General features: G+C 43.4%; 1 protein-coding gene across 1 annotated transcript in view; it reads left to right on the top strand.

The window, feature by feature from the left end:
- LOC115466359 overlaps nt 1–25265 on the top strand; it is a 63100-nt gene that overhangs the window by 5179 nt on the left and 32656 nt on the right. The window contains exon 2 of the mRNA XM_030197548.1: nt 12946–14992. Coding sequence (XP_030053408.1) covers nt 12946–14992 — 2047 coding nt within the window. The remainder of the gene's footprint in view (nt 1–12945; nt 14993–25265) is intronic.

The following is a 25265-nucleotide window of genomic DNA, read 5'->3' on the forward strand; positions in this document are numbered from 1 at the left end:
CAAGTAAATAGACTGCTGCTTCTCCCCGCTCCTTGATTCCAGCTCTGAGCAGCAGGCTGGGACTTCTCATGCATGCCAGAGAAGTCCCAGCATGCTGCTCAGAGCCAGAAACAAGTGGTGGCAGTCCATTTATTGGCTGGTGGGGCTCAGCACCCCTGCCAACAAAGGTATGCCTAGCATGCTTGTACCGGGGGGGGGGGGGGGGGAGAGAGAGACGCCTGTGTTGCCCTCACCAGTTCACTCCTGCCCCCCCCCCCCCATTGCAGGGCTGGCTATGCCCAGAGAGAACCCATTGTTAAAACTTTACCTGCACACCCCTGGATGTGTGTAATCTCCTTCAAGCACCAACTTTGTTCCGGAACAGTAAAGAAAGTCCATTATAAGCAGTTCGCCTGATTTATAAGAGGAAAACAAAAACCTTGACTATGTAAGAAAACTGTAAAGGAGAGTGAACTCAAATCTGTGAGAAACAACTTAACTATCATTTTGCCATTTCCCTCCCCCCCCCCCCCCCCCCCCCCCCCGTCCTTTGAATGGGAAGAAAGTACAAACTCAGTAGTTTTAACAGTGAAATTAAAAAAAACTCCTGTTTCTTCTTGTTCCTGTGAATGTTCTACAGATTAGATGACCGGGGTAACCCTGTATTAATTTTCTAGCAGTATTTTACTAAGTACAAACAGTACTTTTCGGAGGATCTCAGATTCAAGAGTACTAGAGGGGAGAAGAGCCCGGCCCTGGTTTTAAGTAGCTTTATGTATCTTAATGTGGTAAGCAGCAATGAATTTAGTTTCGCAGAGAGATCAGAAATACATGTTAAAGAGCAGGGATCATCAGTAGAATGCAGCTGCATATCATAAACATATCATAAAGGAATTCAGTTATGAAGACTGAATAAAGGTAGTGTGTGATGTCATGAAGAGCCTAGTGGAATTATATTTATTTAGAGCCCTTCTTGATCAAACTCAAATCTAATTTGCTGCCTTACTGAACACAACATAAGTACATGATAATAGCCATACTGGGTCAGACCAGTGGTCCGTCTAGCCCCAGCATCCTGTTTCCAACATCGACTAATCAAGGGCACAAGCAGAAACTCAGTTAGTAGAAACATTCCATGCTACCAATCCTGTGGATTATTAGTATACTGTAGAGAGCTAAAGACTCTGCAACAAATCACAGGTTCCAAGGGTAAGCCGCAGCACAAACTAACCAGTGGTCATGGTATATATATATATATATATATATACTAGTATCAGAAGAGCCACCTCAGATATAAGTGTGGATCGATGCTATCCCATCTAAAACGACCCTTCAGCTAGAGTGTCCACGTGACGGTGGCTTTCAGGTGTCAAAAACATCTCAGTATTCTCTGACAATGCCACCTTAATCCTGCTTCCCAGGCCTCACTCGTAACCCAGGCCTCAGCACTGTGCTGCCACAAATACTGACATCCCCTCCCCAGGGAAGCTCCACAAAGGTCCACACTGCAGCGATCTTCATTCTCCAAGCTGGTGGCAAACTTGCACCTGCATTCCCGAGCCAGCACTCATTTGCATGCAACCTCCAATGTGCCCACCAGCATGTGCCGCTGCATAAAGGTGCCAAGACAATGCAATCAGGGAGGCCTGCAGCCCAGCCAGGAGCGCAGCACACCAGAATGGAATCACAGCAGCACAACACACCCTCCGGCCATCTGATCTATGGGAAGAATGTGCCACCAAGATTACCTGTGGTGAGTGCAGCATGTCCCTAGTGCCATCTTCCAGCATTCAATGACCTGAGGACCCGCACCCTCTGCTGCTCCAGCTCAACCACCAAGCAACGATGGCACCTGCAGCCTGAAGGAAAGGTCAAAAGAGTGGCCAGCCAGAAATAAAGAAGAGGAAGAAGCAGAATGGTGAGTAATGAGCCGTAGGCGCAGCAGGCAAAATGGCGATTGCACCCTTGCAAACGCCACACTTAATGCCTCCTGTGGCCACTCCTTTTTCCATGCCTCCTGTACTTCTCCTCCTGTTACCTGCCTTTCCTTCCCCTTACCCCACCACTACCCTTTACTCCCTTCTCATTTCTATCCCTGATTATCCTGCTTAGGCCTGTCTGCCAGCCCCTCCCTAATTACTCAACCCCTTCACCCCTACGCTGACCTCATTTCTGTGCATGCCGGGATGCCACCCATTTGTGCATCTGACTGCCTATACGTCTAGGTCAGCTTCCTTTTCAAAATTTAAGGACCTACATTTGATTGGGCTTCCTAAATTTAGGTCAGCTAATGAAATCACCTGATTTCCGGAACCTAAGTTAGCCACCCTGCTGAAATGAAGCCTAAGCACCTAACTTTGTTCTGTGCCCAACCCACTCCCCCTTGATCTGGCCTAATTTTAAGGCACTTAAAACTACAGTAGGGACCTTGGAAATTTAGGAGCCTAAAATTTAGCAGGTCAATATTCAGCTGGGGCAGTCAAAATGTATTCAACTATTCAGCAGCACTAACAATACAGTGGCCGGTCCTGAATATCCAGATAATGTAGTTAATGCCAGAACTTTAGACTGCTATCAGGATAACTTATACAGATAACTTAGAACAGATTTCTGTTTGGCCTAAGTTATCCAGACAAGTCACCGGCAGTGGCCCACCCACTTTGGACTCAGGCCCACCCAAAATTGTGACACTCTTGCTGTGGCTGGTGGGGATCCCCAAACTCAGCCAGCGCTCTTCCAAATGTCAGCCAGCAGCACATGCTTTGATCTGATGCTGAGACCGGCCCTTTTGCACATGCTCAGTTTTTGCACATGCAAAAGCACTGAGCGTGCACGGCCTGCTGACAACAGCATCAATTTGAGGCAAGTGCTGCCGGCAGCTCGAGCAGGAGGAAATCTTCAGCTGGCAGAGTTTGGGGATCCCCGCCAGCTCAAGTATTTAATATTTGGGGTTTGTGGGCAGGGAGGAGTGGAGCAAACTGGAGGGGTATGGGGGGGGGGGGGAGCAAATTCTATGCCCACCCACCTTGGGCTCAGGCCCACCCAAAGTTGGCCATCTGGCTAAGCTCCTGAGTCAGCCACTATCCAGATAATTTTCAGGACTGCCTTGCCTATGCCTTGCCCTGGCACGATACGCATAAAGGGCAATTCTTGCATATAGAAATTTACAGATTATTAGCACTAAAGGGTTGCTGCGCAGCAACAGGTTTGCCGCATGCCAGACCGGAACTACTGCAAGAGCCCGATGGTAGTTCCTACCCCCAGCATGCGCTGTTTCTGGCACTGCCTGGTTACACTGGGTTAGCGTGGGAGCCCTTACTGCCACCTCAATGGGTGGTGGTAAGTGCTCCCCCCCCCCCCCCAGAAAGGGCCGCAGCAAGTGGTTCATTTACCACATAGCCATTTCTGTTCCAGAAAAAAAGACAGCCCTTTACCCGCTGCGGTAACAGGGGGCCTCAGTGCGCATCAAAAAACAAATGCTGATTCTAGCGCAGGCCCCCTTTTACCGTAGCTTAGTAAAAAGACCCCTTAAGTGCACATCTTCCTGTGAAAGTGCGAGCACGGTGCTTAAGCTCTATCTGTAACTTAGCGCATAAATGGAAAGGAGTATATACATGGGCTGAGCTAGGGCAGGAGACGGACAGGACCTCCAGTTATGCATGTTAACCTAAAGAATACTATACAGTTGTGTGTGTCTCTGCCACATTTACTCCAGGTTTGTGGTGTTACCGAATACATAACTTGTGTCTTGGCAGCTAATCGGTCATTTTCAGTGTAAGATAACTGATTATTCCAACTAAAAATCACCAGTTAGTGCCGAAACACTAGCCAGTTATCCTGGGGGTCATTCCAGGAGCAGGTCCGATATAGGCCCTAATTTTCAGCGCTAATCAGCTAAGGTTAGTACATAGGACTGCCGATAGTGCTGAATATCAGCTAGCCGCCTTTTAAAAAACCTGGGTATTCAATGCCTGTTACTGGAAACGGCTTTGCATTGAATATCCAGGGTCAGTGCTGGTGAGGGGCTATACGTGTGCTGCCTGCTGCCAGCTGAATATCGGCCCCACTGATAGTGGGTTGGTTAGTGACTTTGGTCCTAGCAACGTGGGTTCAATTCCCACTGCAGCTCCAAGCCCCAGGTACAAAAAAAAAGTTGTAAAAAAAACTTGATTGTAAGCCCTTTAGGGTCAGAGAAAGTACCTGCATAGGGAGGAGAAGGGTTGAGGATGGAAGGAGGCTGGTAGAAGGGAGTCTGTGATTGGAAGAAGGATGCTGATACTGGCAGAAGACAGGTGCTGATTCTGTCCTGGGGCTTGGGCCTGATACTTTTGCTGAGGCCTTGAGAAGGGGGTCTGATGTTGTTACTGGTGCTGGAAGAAGGAGGGCTGAAGGGGATGATGATGCTGTTGCTTGGGCTTGGACAAGAGAGTGCTGGAGCCTGGATCAGAAACTCTAAGTAAGCACAGCTTTAATTAACTCTGGCATGTTTTAATTACACCCTGTGGAATTATGTGATTATATAACTGCAGCATCTTGCATATATTTTAATGCACATATAATTGTGGAAGGCACAGGCCATGACAACAAATATGATGGAGATTAATTAATAGCCAGCAGAATGAGGTCAAGTTACAACAATACTCTGTGGGTAAAATAGGAACTAGTGCGGTAATCTTCATGTATCATATGGCTTTGTAAGTCTAATTGCTTTGAAAATGAGCCTCTTGATATACTGCTTTTCAACAAATGCAATCAAAGTGGTTTACGATATTCAAAGTAAAATAAATCAGAATTAGAACAGGATGCAATATGTAATAGGATAGGATAGAGTAGTCAAAAGGGCTGAGAAAAGAAAATGGTTACAGCCAAGTACTGTATGATTCCCCATCCACCTAATCAGCTAGTAGAGCCTGGAAAACTCAAGGAAAAGAGATGGACCTTTAATGGAGATCTAAACTTTAGATATGATGGTTCGCCACAAAAGACTTAACATAGGGAATTCCAAAGAGGGGGGTGAGATATAGGAAAAAGAACTGTGTATTTTAGACTCTTGCTGCACGGGATAGAAGGAAGGTGTGCAGTCAATGATTTAAGCACTCTTGCAGGAGTGAAGATAGCCATTCCTAATTTCAGAACCTCTCTGAGAAGTTTTACAGGATTCAAACCCACAGAGGCTACTTAGCTACAACCCAAGTTCAAGGGAACTTGAACTCGAGTGGTAGACAGTAGTGCCTTGCAGGAGCCTAGCAACTAGAGGTGTGTCTAATTCATGAGAGCCAAATAGCCACACCCTTGCTGGTATGACAGTTCTTAGTGGGCCTGCCTTGAATTTACTTCTACCCAGCTCCCGCTTTACTACCTGTGGGAAGTGAGCAGGATCATGGAAGAGGGGTTGGGTTACATATAGGAAAGGAAAAGAGAAAATTGAAGGAGAAAGAGTGAAGAGGGAGATGAGGTTAGAGAGACAAAAGAACATGAGAATTGCCATCCTGGATCAGACCAAAGGTCCATCAAGCCTAGCATCCTGTTTCCAACCGAGGCCAATCGAAGAGCTTAGTTCCAAACACTGTTAAGTGTGAAAAGCTGTTTTATAGATAAATTAACATTTTTATTATCAAGAATTCTAGTTAACCCATACTCCATTTCCTTTATCCACAGCCCTGCGCCCCATTTCCTTTTCCAAAGAAACTACAGCCAAAAAATGATCACTCCAGGATAATGGATAAACTCCCAAAGAACACAAACAATGTTTACATTCTGGACCCATGAACACAAGGTCCAGTGCAAGGCCCCGTACATGGGTAGGGGCCTGCTTCATCCATTGCAGACCTAAATCTTCAACATGATCCAAAAATAGCCGTGCCTTAGAATTAGTCCACTTCCCCATTAAAATCCCCCCAAATCAAAAGATTATCAAAATGCACAGTTAACTCTGCCAGACTTTGAAATATCAAATCCCAACCCTCAACACCCATTAAGAACCCTCAATTCCCATTAAGAATTTGTGATGTAACTCTTGTAATTATATACTCTCAACTAATCGTGAGTTATCTCTAAAGCTCCATAGTAATTCCTCCACAGATTATGTCCCAAAATCCCGCGACCAGCGATCAGTGATTTTCTTCATAGTGTCTGGTTTCAATTTTTTAAAGTCCTTCACAATAACAGCCCACCAAACCCTTATGTACAGCAGGAAGAGGCCATCATTCAGTGAAGTCTACCGCATACTTATGAAGTAGAGAATATATTTATTTTATTTATTCATGGCTTGATATACTGCTTAAACTGACATGCAGATCAAAGCGGTTAACAAATTCAAAAATTAAAAGCAAGAAAAAGAATTACAATGTCCAATAGGAAAGCAAACCATTCATTCGTTTAAGAGCACAGTAAAATATAACTAACAGCTAAGCCTGCATACTCTTTCTCAAGGCGCCAGTGTCCAAATCGAATTGCCTTAGAGGGGCATAATCGAATGGGGCACCCAAGTTTTCATGAGGGCGTCCTCACAGGATGGCCCCGTAGAGGGGCAGGGCAACCCGTATTATCGAAACAAGATGGACGTCCATCTTTCGTTTCGATAATACGGTCGGGGATGCCCAAATCAGCAAATTTAGGTCGTCCTTAGAGATGGTTGTCCTTAGGTCGGCGATAATGGAAACCGAGGACGCCCATTTCAAAAACGACCAAATCCAAGTCATTTGGTCGTGGGAGGAGCCAGCATTCGTAGTGCACTGGTCCCCCTCACATGCCAGTACACCAACCAGGCACCCTAGGGGGCACTGCAGTGGACTTCACAAATTGCTCCCAGGTGCATAGCTCCCTTACCTTGGGTGCTCAGCCCGCCCCAAGCCCCGCAAAACTCACTCCCCACAACTGTACAACACTACCATAGCCCTTAAAGGGTGGGTATAGTGGGTTTCGGGTGGGTTTTGGAGGGCTCATATTTACCACCACAAGTGTAAGCGATAGGGGGGGGGGCCTGGGCCCGCCTGCCTGACGTGCACTGCACCCACTAAAAACTGCTCCAGGGACCTGCATACTGCTGTGATGGAGCTGGATATGACATTTGAGGCTGGCATAGAGGCTGGAAAAAAATGATTAAAAAAATTTTTTTGGGGGGGTGGGAGGGGGTTGATGGCCACTGGGGGAGTAAGGGGAGGTCATCCCCAATTCCCTCCGGTGGTCATCTGGTCAGTTCGGGCACCTTTTCAAGGCTTGGTCATGAAACAAATTGGACCAAGTAAAGTCGGCCAAATGCTCGTCAGGGACGCCCTTCTTTTTTCCATTATCGGCCGAGGACGCCAATCTCTTAAGCACCCCCCCCGGTACACTGTCGACACCCCCCCCGGGAACTTTGGTCATCCCCGTGGCTTTCGATTATGCCGATTTGGACGACCCTGAGAGAAGGACGCCCATCTCCCGATTTGTGTCAGAAGATGGGCGTCCTTCTCTTTCAATTATGCCCCTGATAGTCTCTAGAGTATGCCTGCCTGAATAACCATGCCTTCAAAAGCACCTTGAATTTCTTAATATTGAGTTTGCCACATAATGACAAGGGCATAGAATTATAGATTATATTTAGTGCTGCAACTGTAGATATGTATACCAGTCCCGTGGTCTCAACATATAAGCATCTTTGAGAGCATCATAAAATTACATTGTTGCCTTCTCATCCTCAAGCGCATGATGAATCAGGATGGTCCTCCAGAGACCTATCTTTTGAAATAGGCATCCATCAGTCCCAGAGGAAAATCAGCGTTGCCAACTATTGGCAGATATCTAAAATAAGTAGAGTGTAAACCATATTTTATTCAAAGAGTGTCCATGCTCATCTCATGGGTCTAAATAATAAATGATTCTTTAAATACTGAGGGAGTCCACCACCTCTGGCGTGAACTAAATAAGAAAAAGCAAGGTCTCCTCCCACTCTGTTCAAAACTAATTTCAAAAGAGACAAAAATGCGGTCTCAAATAAATCTTAAATGACGAGCAACATTGTATGCTTGGAGGTCTTGCAACCCCAAATCTAATTCTTAATGCAATAATTGCAAGTGACATAAAGCAATATGAGGTTTATTTGGCCCCCACAAAAATTTTCTAATCATAGTATTATAATATTGCAAGTTACATGTTTTTAAAATAATAGATAAATACTGAAGAGAATACATCCATTTGGGTAAGAGTACCATTTTGAGGAGAAATGTTACCTAGTACACAATCCAGCTTATAATCGAAAAACGCCTATATTTTGACCCAAATCGGGAGATGGGCATTTTTCTCGCAAAGGCGCCCAAATCGGTATAATCGAAAGCCGATTTTGGGCGTTTCCAACTGTACTCCGTCTCGGAAACGAATAAAGTTGACGGGGGCGTGTCGGAGGCGGGACTGGGGCGTGGTTATCAGCCGAGGAGAGATGGGCGTCTATAGCTGATAATCGAAAAAAAAGGCGTTTTTACCGCGATTTTGGGTCACTTTTTTTGGACCCTTTTTTTTCACAAACAAGTCCCAAAAAAGTGCCCCAACTGCCCAGATGACCACTGGAGGGAATCGGGGATGATGTCCCCGGACTCCCCCAGTGGTCACTAACCCCCTCCCACCAAAAAACCCCCACTTTAAAAACTTTTTTCCCAGCCTGTATGCCAGCCTCAAATGCCGTACCCACCTCCACGACAGCAGAATGTGTTTGATCCTCTCACAGCCTTTCCCTGGGTCAGATGTGGCTCTCGGGTGCACTACAGGGTCACATCAGCATTGCATTGTGGTGGGTGTAGGGTATTGGGCTCCGTGATTTCATTAGCTTGTGTTACAGTCTCACGATGTTGGTAGTTGGTAGGCTCTTCTCCCATGGTGCTTTTCCCCCTGCCTACTGGGTCAGAGTGTGCCCTGTTGTGTTTCCTGTTGTAGTCCATGCGGTAGTGGCCATTTTTGTAAGCCAGTTTTAGTTCCCTTTCCTGTGTTAGCCACGTTAGACAACTTAGTTCTTACCTTGAATGTGGCTGAAAGAGGGCATTGTACAGCATTCTGCCAGCTCTGACCTACTGCTAATCTCAGTACCAGGGAGACATGTTGCCAGTGGGGCACAACCTCTGCAGTTAACTGTGAGTAAATGTGCTTATTCCAATAAAGGACGTTTTCGGAGACATTAGTCTTCAGGTGTCAACTGGTGTGCCAATGTTATACAGCAGCAACAAGTCCTAGAGGCCTGCGTGAATGCAGGTCCCTGGAGCACTTTTAGTGGGTACCGCAGTGCACTTAAGGCAGGCGGGACCCAGGCCCATCCCCCCCCACCTGTAACACTTGTGCTGGTAAATGGGAGGCCTCCAAAACCCACTGTACCCACATGTAGGTGCCCCCTTCAACCCTAAGAGCTATGGTAGTGTTGTACATTTGTGGGTAGTGGGTTTTGGGGAAGGGGTTGGGAGCTCAGCACCCGTGGTAAGGGAGTTATGCATGTGGGAGCTTTTTCTGAAGTCCACCGCACTGACCTAGGGTGCCCAGTTGGTGTCCTGGCATATCAGGGGGGCGAGTGTACTACCAATCCTGGCTCCTCCCATGACCAAATGGCTTGGATTAGGATGTTTTTGAGCTGGGCGTTTTTAGTTTCCATTATCGCTAAAAAAAACAAACAAACCCTCAGCTCAAAAACGTCCATTTTTTCGAAAATACGGTTCGGCCCACCCCTTCATGGATCCGTTCTCGGAGATAAACGCCCATGGAGATAGGTGTTTGCGTTCGATTATGCCCCTCCACGACTTGGTGATTTGTAATGAATGATGTACATTAGTGCTATAAAGATGTGATAGATGCCAAGGAATAAATAGGCCCAAATATTTCAATTTGTCATGCTCAATGGAGGGAAAAGGTGCCATGCCATCTTTGTTCTAAGTGTCAGACATAGCACTTCTGATTTATCCATAGCCCCGAAATCTACCCATATTCCATCAGTAAATCCAGGGCTCCTATAGGGAGGCTCATGAGCACTTGTGATTTAGATGAACTGTGGAGCTAAACATCCTAACTCTGAGTTTCAAAAATCATGACTTGGATGTTTTTTGCAAGAAAAATGCCCATCTGCTGCTTTGTGCTGCTTTTGAGATGTTTTTCCCTCTTGTCCACATTAAATCTCATCTTCCATTCGGATTCCCAGTCTCACAAGGTCCTTCTGCAATACTTCATAGTCCACATGTGATTTAACAGCCTTGAATAATGTGGTGTCTTCTGCAAATTTGATTGCCTCGCTCATTGTTCCCATCTACAGATCATTTATAAGTATGTTAAGAAGAACCGTTCCACTCCTATCCTAGCTAAGATAATGTTCAAACAACTTTCTTTAAACTAGTCCCTTATTTTCTTACTGTGTCTCATCTATCTATATGTTCTATCATTGCTTACACTCCAAGCTGTCTATTAAAATGTTTTATTGTGTATTGTGTTGACATTCTAATGTAAAAAAGGAACCAAGACTACTTCTTCTACCCTAGAATAGCCACGGCTGGTTTAACCACACATTGAGCAAACCTTTGTGAAAATAATCACTTCTGGGAGTTTTTAAAATTTTTTTTGCAATTGTTCAAACTTTTGTCTATTTAAACTTTTTCTCAAGAGTGCCCTCAGCAAAAACCACTATTTAAAGGCAATTGCATTTCTATTGCCTAGTGGCATAGCACTTCTTTCATCGGGCTACTCTCTTTTTTTCTTTCATTTTATAAACGTGCTATTCAAGTAGTGCTACAAAAACAAATCAAAGATTCAAAAAAACGTGAACTTATCTTGCAAAGTTTTATCAGCTTTCTCATTAAGTCCTCGCTCGCTCTTTCAAGGTACCATAGCCACTATTGGGTCTCCGACTGCCTTCCCCTGGAAATGCCCGACTCCGCGGGTTTCAACAATCTTTCCTCAGGGACTTGGGTTAAAGCCATCTCCTCTTGACCAAACAATGTATATGACATTCATAGTGTTCACTGTTGCAGCTTATAAAGGCGCCCATCTTGAGGCAGGAACCGGAAATCATTCTCATGATATCACTACACAATGAAAAGAATGTTTTTTTTAATATTTAAAGGTTATACAACACTTTCATATGCTGATGGTATACTGCTGGTACACATACAAACTTATATTCAAGGTGTTGTTGAAAAATATATACTTTTGCCCACAAATAGAACTTAAAAAAACAGGAAATAGGAATCTCATAAATAATACCCCACCAGGCTACAGTCTCAAATAATCGTTTTCCACTCAATGTTCTCATTCAAGCCTTGAGGGCTAATAGTCTGTAATTTATAAATCCACTCCTGTTCCCGGCGGGTTAAAACTGAAACTCGATCCCCGCCAGACTGAGTGGTAGGAACATGATCTATAATAAACCAATGTAATTCAGAAAACTTGTGACTGAATTGTAAACAATGGGTAACAAGTGGGGCTGTAAGATTTCTTGTTACTAAACGACTTTTGTGTTCTATCAAACGAATTCTCATCTTTCTTATAATACGCCCTACATAATACAAGTGGCATGGACATTGAATTATATATACCACAAACGATGATTGACATGCAGTAAAATGACTCAATGTGTAAATCCGTTTTGTCCATAAACTGTTATTAAGATGGACTTGAGAAAATCCACTGCTTATTCCAGGGTAAGCAGCATAAAATCTGTTTTACTCTTTTGAGATCTTGCCAGATACTTGTGACCTGGATTGGCCACTATTGGAAACAGGATACTAATGGCCCTGTTTATTAATGCTGAGGGCGCATTAACGTTTTTAGTATATGCTAATGATTAGCAAGTGCTAAACGCTAAGTTGCCCATAGGAACGTATAGGCGACTCTAGCGTTTAGCACGAGATAAAAATGCTAGCGTTGCTTAGTAAACAGGGTCCTACTACTACTACTTATCATTTCTATAGCGCTACAAGACATACGCAGCGCTGTACACCATACACAAAAAAGACAGTCCCTGCTCAAAGAGCTTACAATCTAGATAAGACAGGTAAACAGACAGAAGAATTAAGGCTTCAGTCTGTCCCAGTAATGTGATGCTTATGTATTTATATAATCTTATTTCTGCCTGTATTAGACTTAGAGATTGTTTTGCAAGCATGTAATAGATTTTTAGTGTTTATTGATAAAAGAAAAAAATTAATAAATGAACACTGATGCAGTTCTGAGAATTCACAATATGAAATTCAGGGGGCCTTTTACTAAGCTGCGGGAAAAAGGGTCCTCAGTGGGGCTTTGACCTTGGGAGGGGTAGGTACCCATGGTAGGTACTTACCCATACTTGGAGGGGTTGTATCAGGGGGAGTCCTATAGGCAGTTCATCTGGTGGGGGAGTCTTCTATTGGAAGAGTTGCTGCCATTGGGGGGGGGGGGTGTCACAGGGATTTTCTTTTGGGGGAAGGCCTGTTGTCAGGGGAGGTATTAACTGCAGGAAAGCCATAAGGAATAGTGGGATTAGATGTTGAGGTGGTATCGGTGAGGAGGTTGGGTATTGGGGAAGGGCTCAGGTCAGGCCCAAATATTTGTACTTACATCCGTCCATTACAGCAGCCACTTGCACATGCCTCAGAGCACATGTAAATACAGACATCTATCTTTTTTTAATATAGACATGGATTCCCTATGTGAAATGGGGAATGCATGTCTGTCTGGTAGGCCCACCCAGGACACTCTCTTTCCCTACGCTCCTTGACATCTAGATGTAGGAAGCTTCCCTGCTTGTGAATGGCACCTGTTTTGAAATGGCATTTAAACATCTGGGCAGCAAAATGTGGATATTTTGGAAGAGGGTGTAGGATTTTGATAGCCACTATATATGCTGGTATCTTCAATGGCATGAATTAAGGACAATTAATGTTGATGTATTTAAACTGCCAGATGCTCTATTTTAAGACTATCACATTCACCACTGTCTTAAGGTCTTTCTAACTTTATGGTTTTGTCTTTTTCTATTACTTGTAGTGGCAGCATGGGCTGAGAATTATACAGTAGATGTGAACATGGCAGGGATAAAAGGAAACTTGAAGTTTGACTCCATCCATCAAATGGCAGTGATAAATTTGACTGGCTTGTGTGAACAGACAGTCTTCTCTGTGCATGAATACCCTGTCATGTATGGCCATTTCCCAGACCCTTGCCACCAGGAGAACATCGGCGACCAGCTGTCCCAGTTCATTGTTAATGATACCAGTCAGCCTGTGAATGTAGAAGAGCTATTTCAGAGGAATAACAGCCTGACAGATTTCTCGATCCTGGTACAATCCTGTGGCCTTGAAGCATGTGCCACAGTAAGGACAAAAGCAAACACAACACAGACTTGGCATGCTAAGTTTTATACTTCTCTTGCTGGTGAGGTGCATTTTCGACAGCATAACGGTGAAGGGCCTTTGACCGTTTTGACAGATTTAATTGCACTTGATGAGGAACATAATACGGAGCTCACAGTCACTATGCATTTATTGTCAAGATGTGACAATATCCTGAACGAGCACAGCCCGACTGACTTTATTCCGATAAAAGTTGGCACACCTCAGAAAAAGGTGAAGTCCCACTTGGAATTGCCTGGGACTAAAATCCAGGCTTTTGTTCATTTGAATTACAAAGATCAGTGGCTATGTGCCGAAGTAAGGGAACTGCTGCCCATAGATGCAACTGCTGTCATTAACATGAAGGGAACTAAAGGTTCATTCCACTTCAGACAGATTTCCCCGTTTGATCCTACACAATTAGTAGTGAAGCTGGAGAACCTCAGCAACAATATCAGTTACTTTCATGTTCACCAGTACCCTGTCCGACTGAGAAAATTTGCAAAAGAAAACTTGTGCAGTGAAAGCAACACAGGAGGTCACTGGAATCCCTTCAGCATTAATATCAGTGCATCAACATACCCCAAAGCACTTGCAGGAACTCATGACCAATATGAACTGGGAGATCTCAGTGGGAGGTATGGGTCTTTGCAGGGCCTAAAGAATTTTCAGTCTACATATATAGATTGGAACTTGCCCCTTTTTGGCAGAAATAGTATCATTGGACGCTCCATTGTCATCCACAAATCAGACAATTCAAGAATTCTTTGTGGTAATATTGAGAATGAGGGTGAAATGACCACAGCAGTTGCTGTGTTTCGAAAGACATTGGTTGGCAGGATTGTCTTCAGGCAGTTGAAAAATAATCCTTATGCTGACTTGTCTATTTTCATTGAACTCTCATATAGCAACTCCTCAGTGCCGACAACCACAAACCATAACTGGCATGTCCATGAGTTCCCAATCAGTACAGAAATGGACTCCAGCACAAAGGCGTGCGCCAGCACCCATGGACATTTCAATCCTTCCAGTGTCAGCAACATCAATTACAACCTGGAGTGTCACCCCTTCAGCCCATTCCGATGTGAAGTAGGAGATTTTTCAGGAAAACTTATGCCTATCCAGCTCCCCAACCACACAAGACTAGGCCAAGCGAAAAGCTTTTTCACGGACACTACATCTGCTCTGTCTGGGTTTGCTTCAATTGTTGGAAGGTCTGTGGTGATCCATGGGGCAGAAAGGGTAGTCGATAGAATAGGCTGTGCAAATGTAACAATACTGCATCCAGTTACCGGGAAAACTGAACAGTGGTTTGGTCCAGGGCAAGCCAAAGGAGAATTCCAAGTTTCTCAAAATCTGGATCTGGACTCCACTTTAATAAAAGTCAATTTCACTGAATTAAATGGCTTGAGTGGGGGATACCATGTTCACATACTACCTATAAAGCAGAACTCCCTCGAGGCCTGTGCTGACAATTACATCAAGGGCCATTTCAATCCATTCCATGTTAACATGACGTCATCTCCAGCCCCTGGTAATGGCACAGCAGATCAGTATGAAGTTGGGGACATAAGTGGGAAGTACGGCATGCTGACAAACGAAAACTTCTTATCAGAAGACTACATTGATCCAGGATTACCACTGTCAGGGCCCTACAGCATACTGGGCCGTTCACTGGTGATCCATTATGTTAATGGCTCTAGGTGAGTGTTTTCACATTATGGGGTGAATTCTAAACATGGCACCAAAACAAATGGCACTGAAAAAAAGCTCTGTTCTATAAAGTTAGGTGCGGTTTATGAAACAGTGCTTATATCTGGAAATTGTGGCTAACTTTGTACCAACTGAAACATGCTGCAAATGTCACGCCTAAAGTATAACAACACACATGAATACTAGGAACGCCCCATTTCTGCGCTCCCTTAGTTTACTCGTGCATAAAATTGAGGCGTAAAAATCCAATTAAATCTAATTAGTGCTGAAAATGGCTTGTTAAAAAGCCAATTATTGGCGCTAATTAGTTTGTTATTCAATTACATTGCACATGCTAATTGGGCGAATGCTCAAAATTGCACGCACAATTTTTGGCAAATTTTATAGAATTGAGGGGTTTGTTTCTATGGAAGAGATGGGGGAAAGGGGAAATGGGACTAGATATACTACCTTTCTGTGGTTTGTGCAACTACATTCAAAGCAGTTTACATATTATGTATATGTACATGACAATTGTCTTTTGTGTGCTTTCTGGCCACAGCAACTATACTGATCATGTTCCATAATCAAATGCTCAGCGATTAATATGTATTTAAGGCTATGTATGTGACTATTGTTATCCAACTTGGATAAAGGTGGGATATAAATATAATAAATAAATAATCAATTAAAAATATATATATACAGGTACTTATTTGTACCTGGGGCAATGGAGGGTTAAGAGGCCCTTTTACAATGTTTCATGTCTACGCGCCCAATGCGTGTCAAAATGAAGTTACCACCTGACTACCGCGTGGCTCTTGCGGTAATTTCAATTTTGGCATGCATCCGATATGCGTGTCTGAAAAATATTTTTTTATTTTCGGGCACGCGTAATGGACGCGCGTAAGTGATTACCGCCCAGATTCTTTATCGCTAGGTCAATGGCTGGCGGTAAGTTCTCAGACCCAAAATGGATGCGTGGCAATTTTGATTTTGCCACACGTCCATTTTTGGCAAAAAAAAGGGCCATTTTTACAGGCGCGCTAAAAGATGGATCGGCCCAAAACCTACACCTACACTACCTCAAGCCATTTTTCAGCATGCCTTTGTAAAAGGACCCCTAACTGACTTGCCCAGAGTCACAAGGAGCTGCACTGGGAAATGAACCCAGTTCCCCAGGATCAAGGTCCACTGTACTAATCACTAGGCTACTCCTCCACTCCACAAATTAGTAGTCATGATATAATAATTATCACTGTTACTAATATCTACAGTTAGCCAGATACAAGAATACTGACAATTTAACCTAAAGTTCAGAATGATATCATTGATAGCATTTATACCTTTAAAATATTTGAATATCTCTTAACGCATTCCCCTTCTTTCTTCTATGCTGTCCTCTAGGGCACTGGTTCTCAACCTTGGCATGTAGGTACAATTAACTAGGATAGCTCTATGAATATGCATGAGATAGATATGTATGAACTGTGTTTCAGCTGTATGCAAATACCTCATGCATGTTCTTTATGGATACTTCCAAAATGGTTGATGTGCATTCAAGAGAGTTAAGATCACTGCTCTGTTATTATTATTATTTATTATTTATTGCATTTGTACCCCACATTATCCCACCTTTTTGCAGGCTCAGTGTGGCTTACAGAGTGTTGTTATGATGCAGTCATTACATGATCTTAGATACAGTCGATAATAAGCTAAGGTAGGTAATTTAGATGCAAGGTGCTAGGTAAGGTGTTGTGAGAGGTGTTTTTGATGCATCTGAGTAGTTTGAGGAATGATTTAGTAAAGATGTCCTTAGTAGGCTTTGTTGAAGAGATGTGTCTTCAAAGATTTGCGAAAGCTGGTTAGATTGTCCATTTTTTTCAGGGCCATGGGTAGTGCGTTCCAGATCTGTGTGCTTTTATACTCAAAAGTAGTAGCTTATGACTGTTTGTATTTAATTCCTTTACAGCTGGGGAAGTTCAGATTGAGGAATTTGCGGGCCGATCTTTTGGCGTTTCTAGGTGGTAGGTCCACTAGGTTTAACATATAAAGTGGGGCGTCTGCGTGGATGATTTTGTGGATGGTTGTGCAGATCTTGAACTCAATTCGTTCTTTGAGTGGTAGCCAGTGTAGTTTCTCTCTTAGAGGTTTTGCCCTTTCGTATCTAGTTTTGCCAAAGATGAGTCTGGCTGCGGTGTTTTGGGCTGTTTGGAGTTTTTTAATGGTCTGTTATATATATTTAAGTCTTTAAGCCTCATCTCATAGGGTTTCAGGCATTTGTGCTGCACAGTTTCTATTCTGTCTATATCTTCTAGGCAGTGGTGTTCCTATGTCAGCTGCCACCTGGGACTGAGCACCGCTGTGCACCTCCCTGGCACATCACACCTCCCCCCCCCCCCCGGCATATCACCTCCACCTCCCCGGTGCATCACCTTCCGGAAGTAACATTAGAGGGAGCAGGGAACCTGTGGAGCCGATAGCCACATGGCTGCTCCCTGCACCCTCTTGCAGCGTGCACTCGGGGTGGACTGCCTCCACCGCCCCACCCTTGGTATGCCACTGCTTCTAAGTGGAGTGGAGGAGTAGCCTAATAGTTAGTGCCCTGAGAGCCAGGGGAACTGGGCTTGAGTCCCACTGCAGCTCCTTGTGGCTCTGGGCAAGTCACTTAACACTCCATTGCCCCAGGAACAAAATAAGTACCTGTGTATAATATGTAAACCACTTTGATTGTAACCACAGAGAGGTGGTATATGAAATCCCATCCACTTTATGGCATGGGTGGGCAACCTTTATACATAGAGGGTTGTATGAATGTCCGCTGTATCCCTAGCAGGCTGAAACATTACGTAATGTCAGAACCAGAAATGCACAGAGCTCCAAAGGCCTTCTATGAATAATAAATGAGTAAAAAATTAACTAAAAATTATGGACACAAAACTGCTACAGTGGCTATTCTGAAAATACTTGCAAAATACAGTATTGAGAATTTGTCAGAACTCTTGGCTTGTTAAATAGTGTTTAGCCGGCTAACTGCTAATATTCATTGGGAGATACCCGGTTATCTCCGCTGAATCTTTATGGTCAGTGCCAAAAAGTTAACCAGCAATATTCAGCACTAACCAGCTAAGTTTAGCAGGCAAATCAGACTGCAAAAATAACAGTCCTATCTTTGCCCTCTATTAACTTAACCGGCCAGCGCTGAGTATTGGCTTAGCCAGTGACAGACAAAGAAACCTGGATATTCAATGCCTATCACTGGAAACAGCTTGGACATTGAATATTTGGGGTCAGCGCCGACCACGGCATTTATGCAGGCTGCCTCCTGCCAGCTGAATATCGAGCCCAATGTCCCTAAATTCAATTGCCACATCAACCATTTTTAGCCCTGTATCATATAATCCAGACATTCCAGTGCCATAGTCAAGGCTGTTATTTATTTATTTATTTATTTATTTATTTCTTTATTTATTTTATTTCCCACTGATAGCAGGCTCAATGAGGCTTACATATTATATACAGGTACTTATTTGTACCTGGGGCAATGGAGGGTTAAGTGACTTGCCCAGAGTCACAAGGAGCTGCCTGTGCCTGCAGTGGGAATCGAACCCAGTTCCCCAGGACCAAAGTCCACCACTCTAACCACTAGGCCACATATATTCTGAGGCTGGCCAATAGGTGTCAATGTTGAGTAATTGCTGATACTTTCCCCATCCTATTTTCAATACAGTCTTCCTGCTGTCCCAAGAAAACAGAAGCTTCAGACCAGGATCTCCAGCATGGCAGTGACAGCACTGGCTAATGAGGCATCAGGTGAACCTTTTGAGCCAGAGAACTGAGCTGACTGCGGTGCTTCAAATACAAATAGAAATATCAATTTCTATTCCACAATGTACTGATGTGCTCTAATGCAGATTACAAAAGAATTAAGAGGCCCTTTTTCTAAGGCACGCCTGAAAGTGGCCTGTGCTGGGTCCATTTCCTCAGCATGCCTGGAAAAAAAAGCATTTTTCTTTTGTGCCGGAAAATGGACGTGCGGCAAAATTAAAACGAGCGCGAGTCCATTTTTTGGCCTGAAACCTTACCGCCACCCATTAAGGTCTCACGCACTAACCAGGCGGTAAGCATTCAATGCGTGTAACTGCCGATTACCGCTGGGTTAGCACTACGCAGTAGCAAATACAGTGATACCTCGGTTTTCGTCGATAATCCATCCGAAAACAATCGGCAAAATCCGAAACTGATGAAAATCGAGGCAATTATTTCCATATGAATCAACACTGGAAAGCAATGGAATTGTTTGGCTACACGCACGGGGTGATGCTCACACAACGAGAAACAACGCCACACTGAGCAGGAGAATGCGTGGGTCGCCCTTTGTTTTCGCAAAATTAGCAGCGAGATCATGTGGGCACGCTGACGAAATCCGAGGCAACCGACGAAATCCGAGACAAATGTTTCGCGGAAAAAATCGACGAAAACCGAAACCGACGATAACCGAAGTCCACAAAAACTGAGGTATTACTGTAGAAATTATTTTCTACCGCGTGTTTTGGGTGCACCAAAAATGGAATTACCGCACGGGGCACGCGGTAGCCAGGCAGTAGTGCCAATTTTATGCGCGTTGGACACACATAGACGCCTACACACCTTAGTAAAAGAGCACCTAAAGTAGAACTTTTCTAGGAATAACAATAACACCATCTCTGGTAATAATTTATAGATATTAATCAAAACACTTCTATCACATAACAGCACAATTATAATACAAATTTCAAAAGATTAGCCAAGATATCATAAGAATTGGACAGCCAAGAATACATCTTATCAGAAGTGATCAGTCTTTACAGATTTACTAAGAGGTCCTTTTACTAAGCTGTGGTAAGCAATAACACATGCTTACCATAGGTTAAAATGCACTATCGTGGGACGTGCTCAGGCGTCACGTGGTACTTTTTGCATGTGCGCGTGCTATCCCGTGCTAAATGTTTTTGCATTGGGGCGGGTCTGGGGTGGAGAGTAAATCAGTTAGCGAGTGAGTCTTTATCACCTTCAAAATAGATGTTGGTAAGCGCTCACGCGCTAATAGGAAAATTAGTATGTGGCCATTATTGGCAAAATAGAAAAATTGGCCATTTCCCGGCAGCGGTAAAAGTGGCCTTAATGTGTGGTAAAGACCCGTGCTGGGGTTAGCGCAGGCCACTTTTTAGCACTGCTTACTAAAAGTGCCCATAAATTAAAAAAAACATTTTCAGCTTTTTTCTAAAACCTTTAAGTATTGCATATAAAGGCAGCTTAATAAGAACTGTAGATCAGGGTAGTACAGTTTTAAATTTTGTGAAAATTGAGATCGTTTAACAAGTTGCGGAAAATTGATCAAATGACATAAATATAATGCAGCATGTCCTTGCCAGATCTTAAAAACAAGACATGCAGGTTTGAACAGAACATTTACGAGCTTGGTTACACGTAAAGGGAGCTCTTGACAAATGGAGAAATGTGAATTCAATGAACCTTTGTTCTTCTGCAACTATGCAAATGATTTAGTAAGAGACTATCTCTGTTTTGCAATCAATACTTCCTGTAAAAACACTGAGCCTGCTCATCTTCTGATTACCTAATAACTCATTCTTTCGTAATTTGGTAAAAGATTGTAGCTATTTATACAACTGTGAAAAAAACCCTGACAATGCAAATATGGTGATTGTCTTTACATATTTGAAACCATACAGTTTCATAGAATAGTGTTGTTCAAAATGGGTTTCTACCTACCCAATTGAGTTTTTAGGATATCTCTAGTAAATGATGCATGATGCATATTTACACAGACTGGAGGCGGTGTATGCAAATATATCTCATATATGTGCAGAAGGGATATCCTAAAGCCCAGATGGGTAGTAGAGGGGGGATAGGAACAGAAGGCAAGGACAGCTTTGAGCATCACTCTTTTTATGTCTAATTTATAATACATGCCAAGGAATAGAAATATGATAGTGTTCATCTTTTATAGCACATTTGCAGGCTAGAATCAGTCAGACTAGAGACACAGTAAGGCTGAGTGTAATTCCACCTTCAGTCAGCAGAGGATGCTGTCAGTAGAGGAGGCATGATAATCCACTGGTTTCTATATGCACAGAGACACAATACCAAACCGGCATTGCTAGTGCCTTACAGTGCCACCAAATACTTCTCGTTGCCATATATACAGCAATTTCTGTGAGATCCATCTGCTATGGTTCTCTTCTAGAGGCAGGCCTAACCAGACTGGCATAACATATAAGCCGGGCCCTATCCGGCCACTGGCATTGAATATCTGGTTTTATTTTTGGCTGCTAAAACTTAACAGGTTAAGATAATAATCAGCGTCTGATAGCTTAAGTTATACCAGTCAAAAATAAGACTTCTATTTATGCGGCCCAATTTAACCGGTTATCTTATGCAGTCAGGCGCTGATTATCAGAGCCTACATATTTCCACGAGTTAGCTGGTTTCTCAGTAGGCGCTAACCATGAATATTCAGTGAAGATAACTAGTTAAGTCCTACTGAATATTTGTGGTTAGCCACAAACAAGATATTTAACCAGTCAGCGGCTGTTTTTGGCCAGTTAAATTGCTTTGAATATCGCCTGGAATATGTTTGGAGATCTATTTCATTTCTTCACTCAACATGTAATTAAGCTCTAGAATTCATCGCAAGAGAATGTGGTAAAAGCAGTTAGCTTAGCGGGGTTTTAAAAAGGTTTGGATATCTTCCTAAAAGAAAAGTCCATAAGCCATTATTAAGATGAACTTGGGAAATCCACTGCTTATTTCCAGGATAAGCAGCATAAAATGTACTGTTTTGGGATCTTGCCAGGTACTTGTGACCTGGATTAGCCACTGTTGGAAACAGGATACTGGGCTTGATGGACCTTCGGTCTGTCCCAGTATGGCAACGCTTATGTTCTTATGATATCTAGAAATCCAAAATGGTTAAGTGTGCCTCTAGGACTGAGCCTGAGTGTATACCACTTCAATAGTTTGGGGGCTCGCAGGCGGTATATATGAAATTTAAATACATATATAAATAAATAAAGAGCCTATTGGTGTTGTACGGGCCCCTTTCCACCCAGGCAGCATGAAGTAAACCATTTTGTCATGGTGACGTTCCCATCTTCATTACTATCTAGTAATTAGTTGACTCACGTATTGCTTAATTCTGTTCTTTCAGTTCTGGCCTCAGAAAGTGGCTGCAACTCAAATTGTAGAGCTGGCACACTTCTCTTAAAGAATGAATTCTCTACACAGGTTTTATAACGATAAAGGTGTCGATCTTCAAAAGCACTTATGTAGTCAGCATCAGGTTCTGGCCATCTAATTTTCGGGTTTTTTTAATCAGCTGCCAGCAAATGAATACATTTTGTCTACATATAACTTGAGGAGGAGCCAAGGGAGTTCCCAAAGCAAGGATTTGGTGCTTTCAGCAAGTGGAAGAGAGCATTTTTTTTTAAATGACAGCTACTCCTGGCTTTTTATATCCGGATATTCAGTTCAGGGCTGTACTTGAATACTAGTCTCCTGAAGTCTTCCTCCTGATTTTTTGCTACCTCTCAGCAAACAGATGGGATTCTCTGGAAAGGATCTCCCTCAGTAGTTTCTCTTCTCTTTAAAATATTTTCTCTTTCTCTGAGATCTAAAACATCATCTCATCTCCCTGGGAATTTTCTATTTGGCGTTATAAAAAAAACAAAAATTTCTCTTGCCTACATAATAGGATGATGGCATCGTATTCCGAGGATCATACTGTACCAACAGATAGGAATAACAAATATGATGGATACAATCTTAAATGTTTAGTTTAGTTTATTAGAGGCTTGATATACCGCCCTTCAGGGGAAATTGGAGCAGTTTACAACAAAAATAGAACAGTGGAAAGGAACTACAAAAACTAAAATATGGATAGCACAGAGGGAAATCAAAAGGGGGTGGGTGGGAGCTGTTTCAGAGCAGACAGTTGAGCTACATCAACCAGGGGTAAGGAAAGGGAAAGCCTGGGAGAACAGGTGGGTCTTGAGGAGGACCCGGAAGCATGAGTTGGATTGTTCGCTGTAGAGCTCACCGCTGTTACCATTTCCTCCGGCAACACATTCCAGAGCTTAACTATTCGTTGAGTGAAAAACTATTTCTTTCTATTTGTTTTAAAAGCATTTCCATTTAACCTCATTGAGTGTTCCCTAGTCTTTGTACTTTTTGAAAGAGTAAAAAATTGATTCACTTCTACTCATTCTACAGCAGTTAGGATTTTGTAGATTTCAATCATATCTCCCCTCAGCCATCTCTTTTCCAGGGTGAAGAGCCTTAACCTCTTTAGCCTTTTCTCATATGAGAGGAGTTCCATCTCCTTCATCATTTTGGTCGCTCTTCTTAGATATTACAGAGAGGTTGGAGGGAACATTTTGCCTTTTAGGAGGTGACTGTAAGGTTTGCAATAGAATGACCATCCCTAAGGAAGTTGATGAAATGAGATATGATCTTTAAAAAACTTGGGGAATGATCAAGTGCACACATGGAGCTAGGGTTATTAGTGTACTCCAACAACTTTAACATGGGAGCTCTTGCTTCCCCTCCCCACTCAGTGTTCAAAATATAATCACTCCTTCCCCCACCCTCCATTGGACCCACTGCTGCTGCTACCACCCTACCTCCTCCAAAGCTTGGAAGAAATCAGTACTGGGTCTGTGTCACCCAGGGTAAGTTTTGGGCTCAGGACACTCCTACATGGAGGTAAAAATAACACACAGGAAACAAACCTTTGCATAAAAAAAGTATTCTAAAACAAAAGGTCAATTTATAAGGCTCCATGGAGGTGGACTCTGAAGCAGCTTTATAGAAGATAGCCTTGCAGTAGATGTGGTTGAAACAAAGACTGTAAAAGAATACCTGGAATAAGTACAAAACATACCTAATTGCCCTTGCAATCAGAAATCAGCTGGGGTCTGTTAAAATACGTCGTACTTAATATATTACGGGGCCAAAGAAGAGAAAATACAAAACAATGGAAAGAGAGTGGTGGTACAATGATGTAAGGTCATTGTATGGTAGAGAAGCCCCACCCAGCACATCCCAGGATGCACTGGGCAGGGCGTTGCCATTTTGGATGGAAGAGGAGGGGGTTGTTTTTGCAGCTTGGGGGGCCACTAGGCCACCAGGGCCTTGGCAATGGGGGGTCCGTGGTTCCAATGGACTCCCCCAGTACATGGTGGCAGTCTGGGTTGACAGTGACCGCCCAGGCTGCCTGACTTTGGATAGGGGGAGGGGATGGGGCAGGAACAGAGGGAGCCTTAACCCTAACGCCAGCTCTGAGCTGGTGTAGGGTTAAGGTGCTATTCCGGCCCTACAATCAGAGCGCTGTTCTCTGATCATAGTGGCAGAATACTATTGCCTGTCACGGGCACTGTTTGCCGCGCCAGACCCCTCTGATCATATATATGCGAAGGTAAATGTGGGTGCTAGTCCGGCGCTAGTAGCCTCTAGCACCCGCATTTACCTTTGATCATCGGGGCATAAGGTCAGATTCTGGGAGATGTTTTATAGTCAAAAGAAGACTCTACTTTCACCAGAGCTTCCCCCCCCTTTTAAAAGCTGAACCCCTTGAAAAGGGAGGGGAGGAACTGTGGGGGCCAAAGGCCCCTACAGAAAGCACTATATATACATGGCACTATTCAGCATCACTAACTTGACTTTACATATATAAACTCTGCACCTGTCACACAGCAGTCTGCCTGCCTACAGATGAGATCAGATTTGCAGTGTAATTCTTTTGGTGATTTACAGTAGAAACATTTAAAATTCAGGCTAATACTCCTTACTGCTGAATTCCTCAGGCTACTACACAAGCCTCAGGAGTCCCTACTATGGCCTCTGTGACAGATTGAACCAGCCAAAGTAAAGGTACTGAAAGATTGACTCAGTCATCTATATAGAACACAGTTGAATTTGAGTCTAATATAAAAGGACAGGAAATAAAATAAACCCTGAGATCACTAAATTTCAGCTGCTTCCCAGGAGGAGCTATTTCACTTCTTAAAAACCTATCATAGCCAGTCCATGTCTATTTGTGTATTTTATTTCTGCTTCAGTGTTGTTCTCGTCTAGTTCAGCCTTAAAAAAACAAACAAAGAACAACCTACAAATGGCACAGGAAACAACAGGCTGGCAACTGTTGGAAACAGGATACTGGGCTAGATGGACCCTTGGTCTGACACAGAATGGCAACTCATATGTAAAATGAAATGTATTTTGGTT

The sequence above is a fragment of the Microcaecilia unicolor genome, chromosome 3, assembly GCF_901765095.1.
Source record: "Microcaecilia unicolor chromosome 3, aMicUni1.1, whole genome shotgun sequence".
NCBI lineage: Eukaryota > Metazoa > Chordata > Amphibia > Gymnophiona > Siphonopidae > Microcaecilia > Microcaecilia unicolor.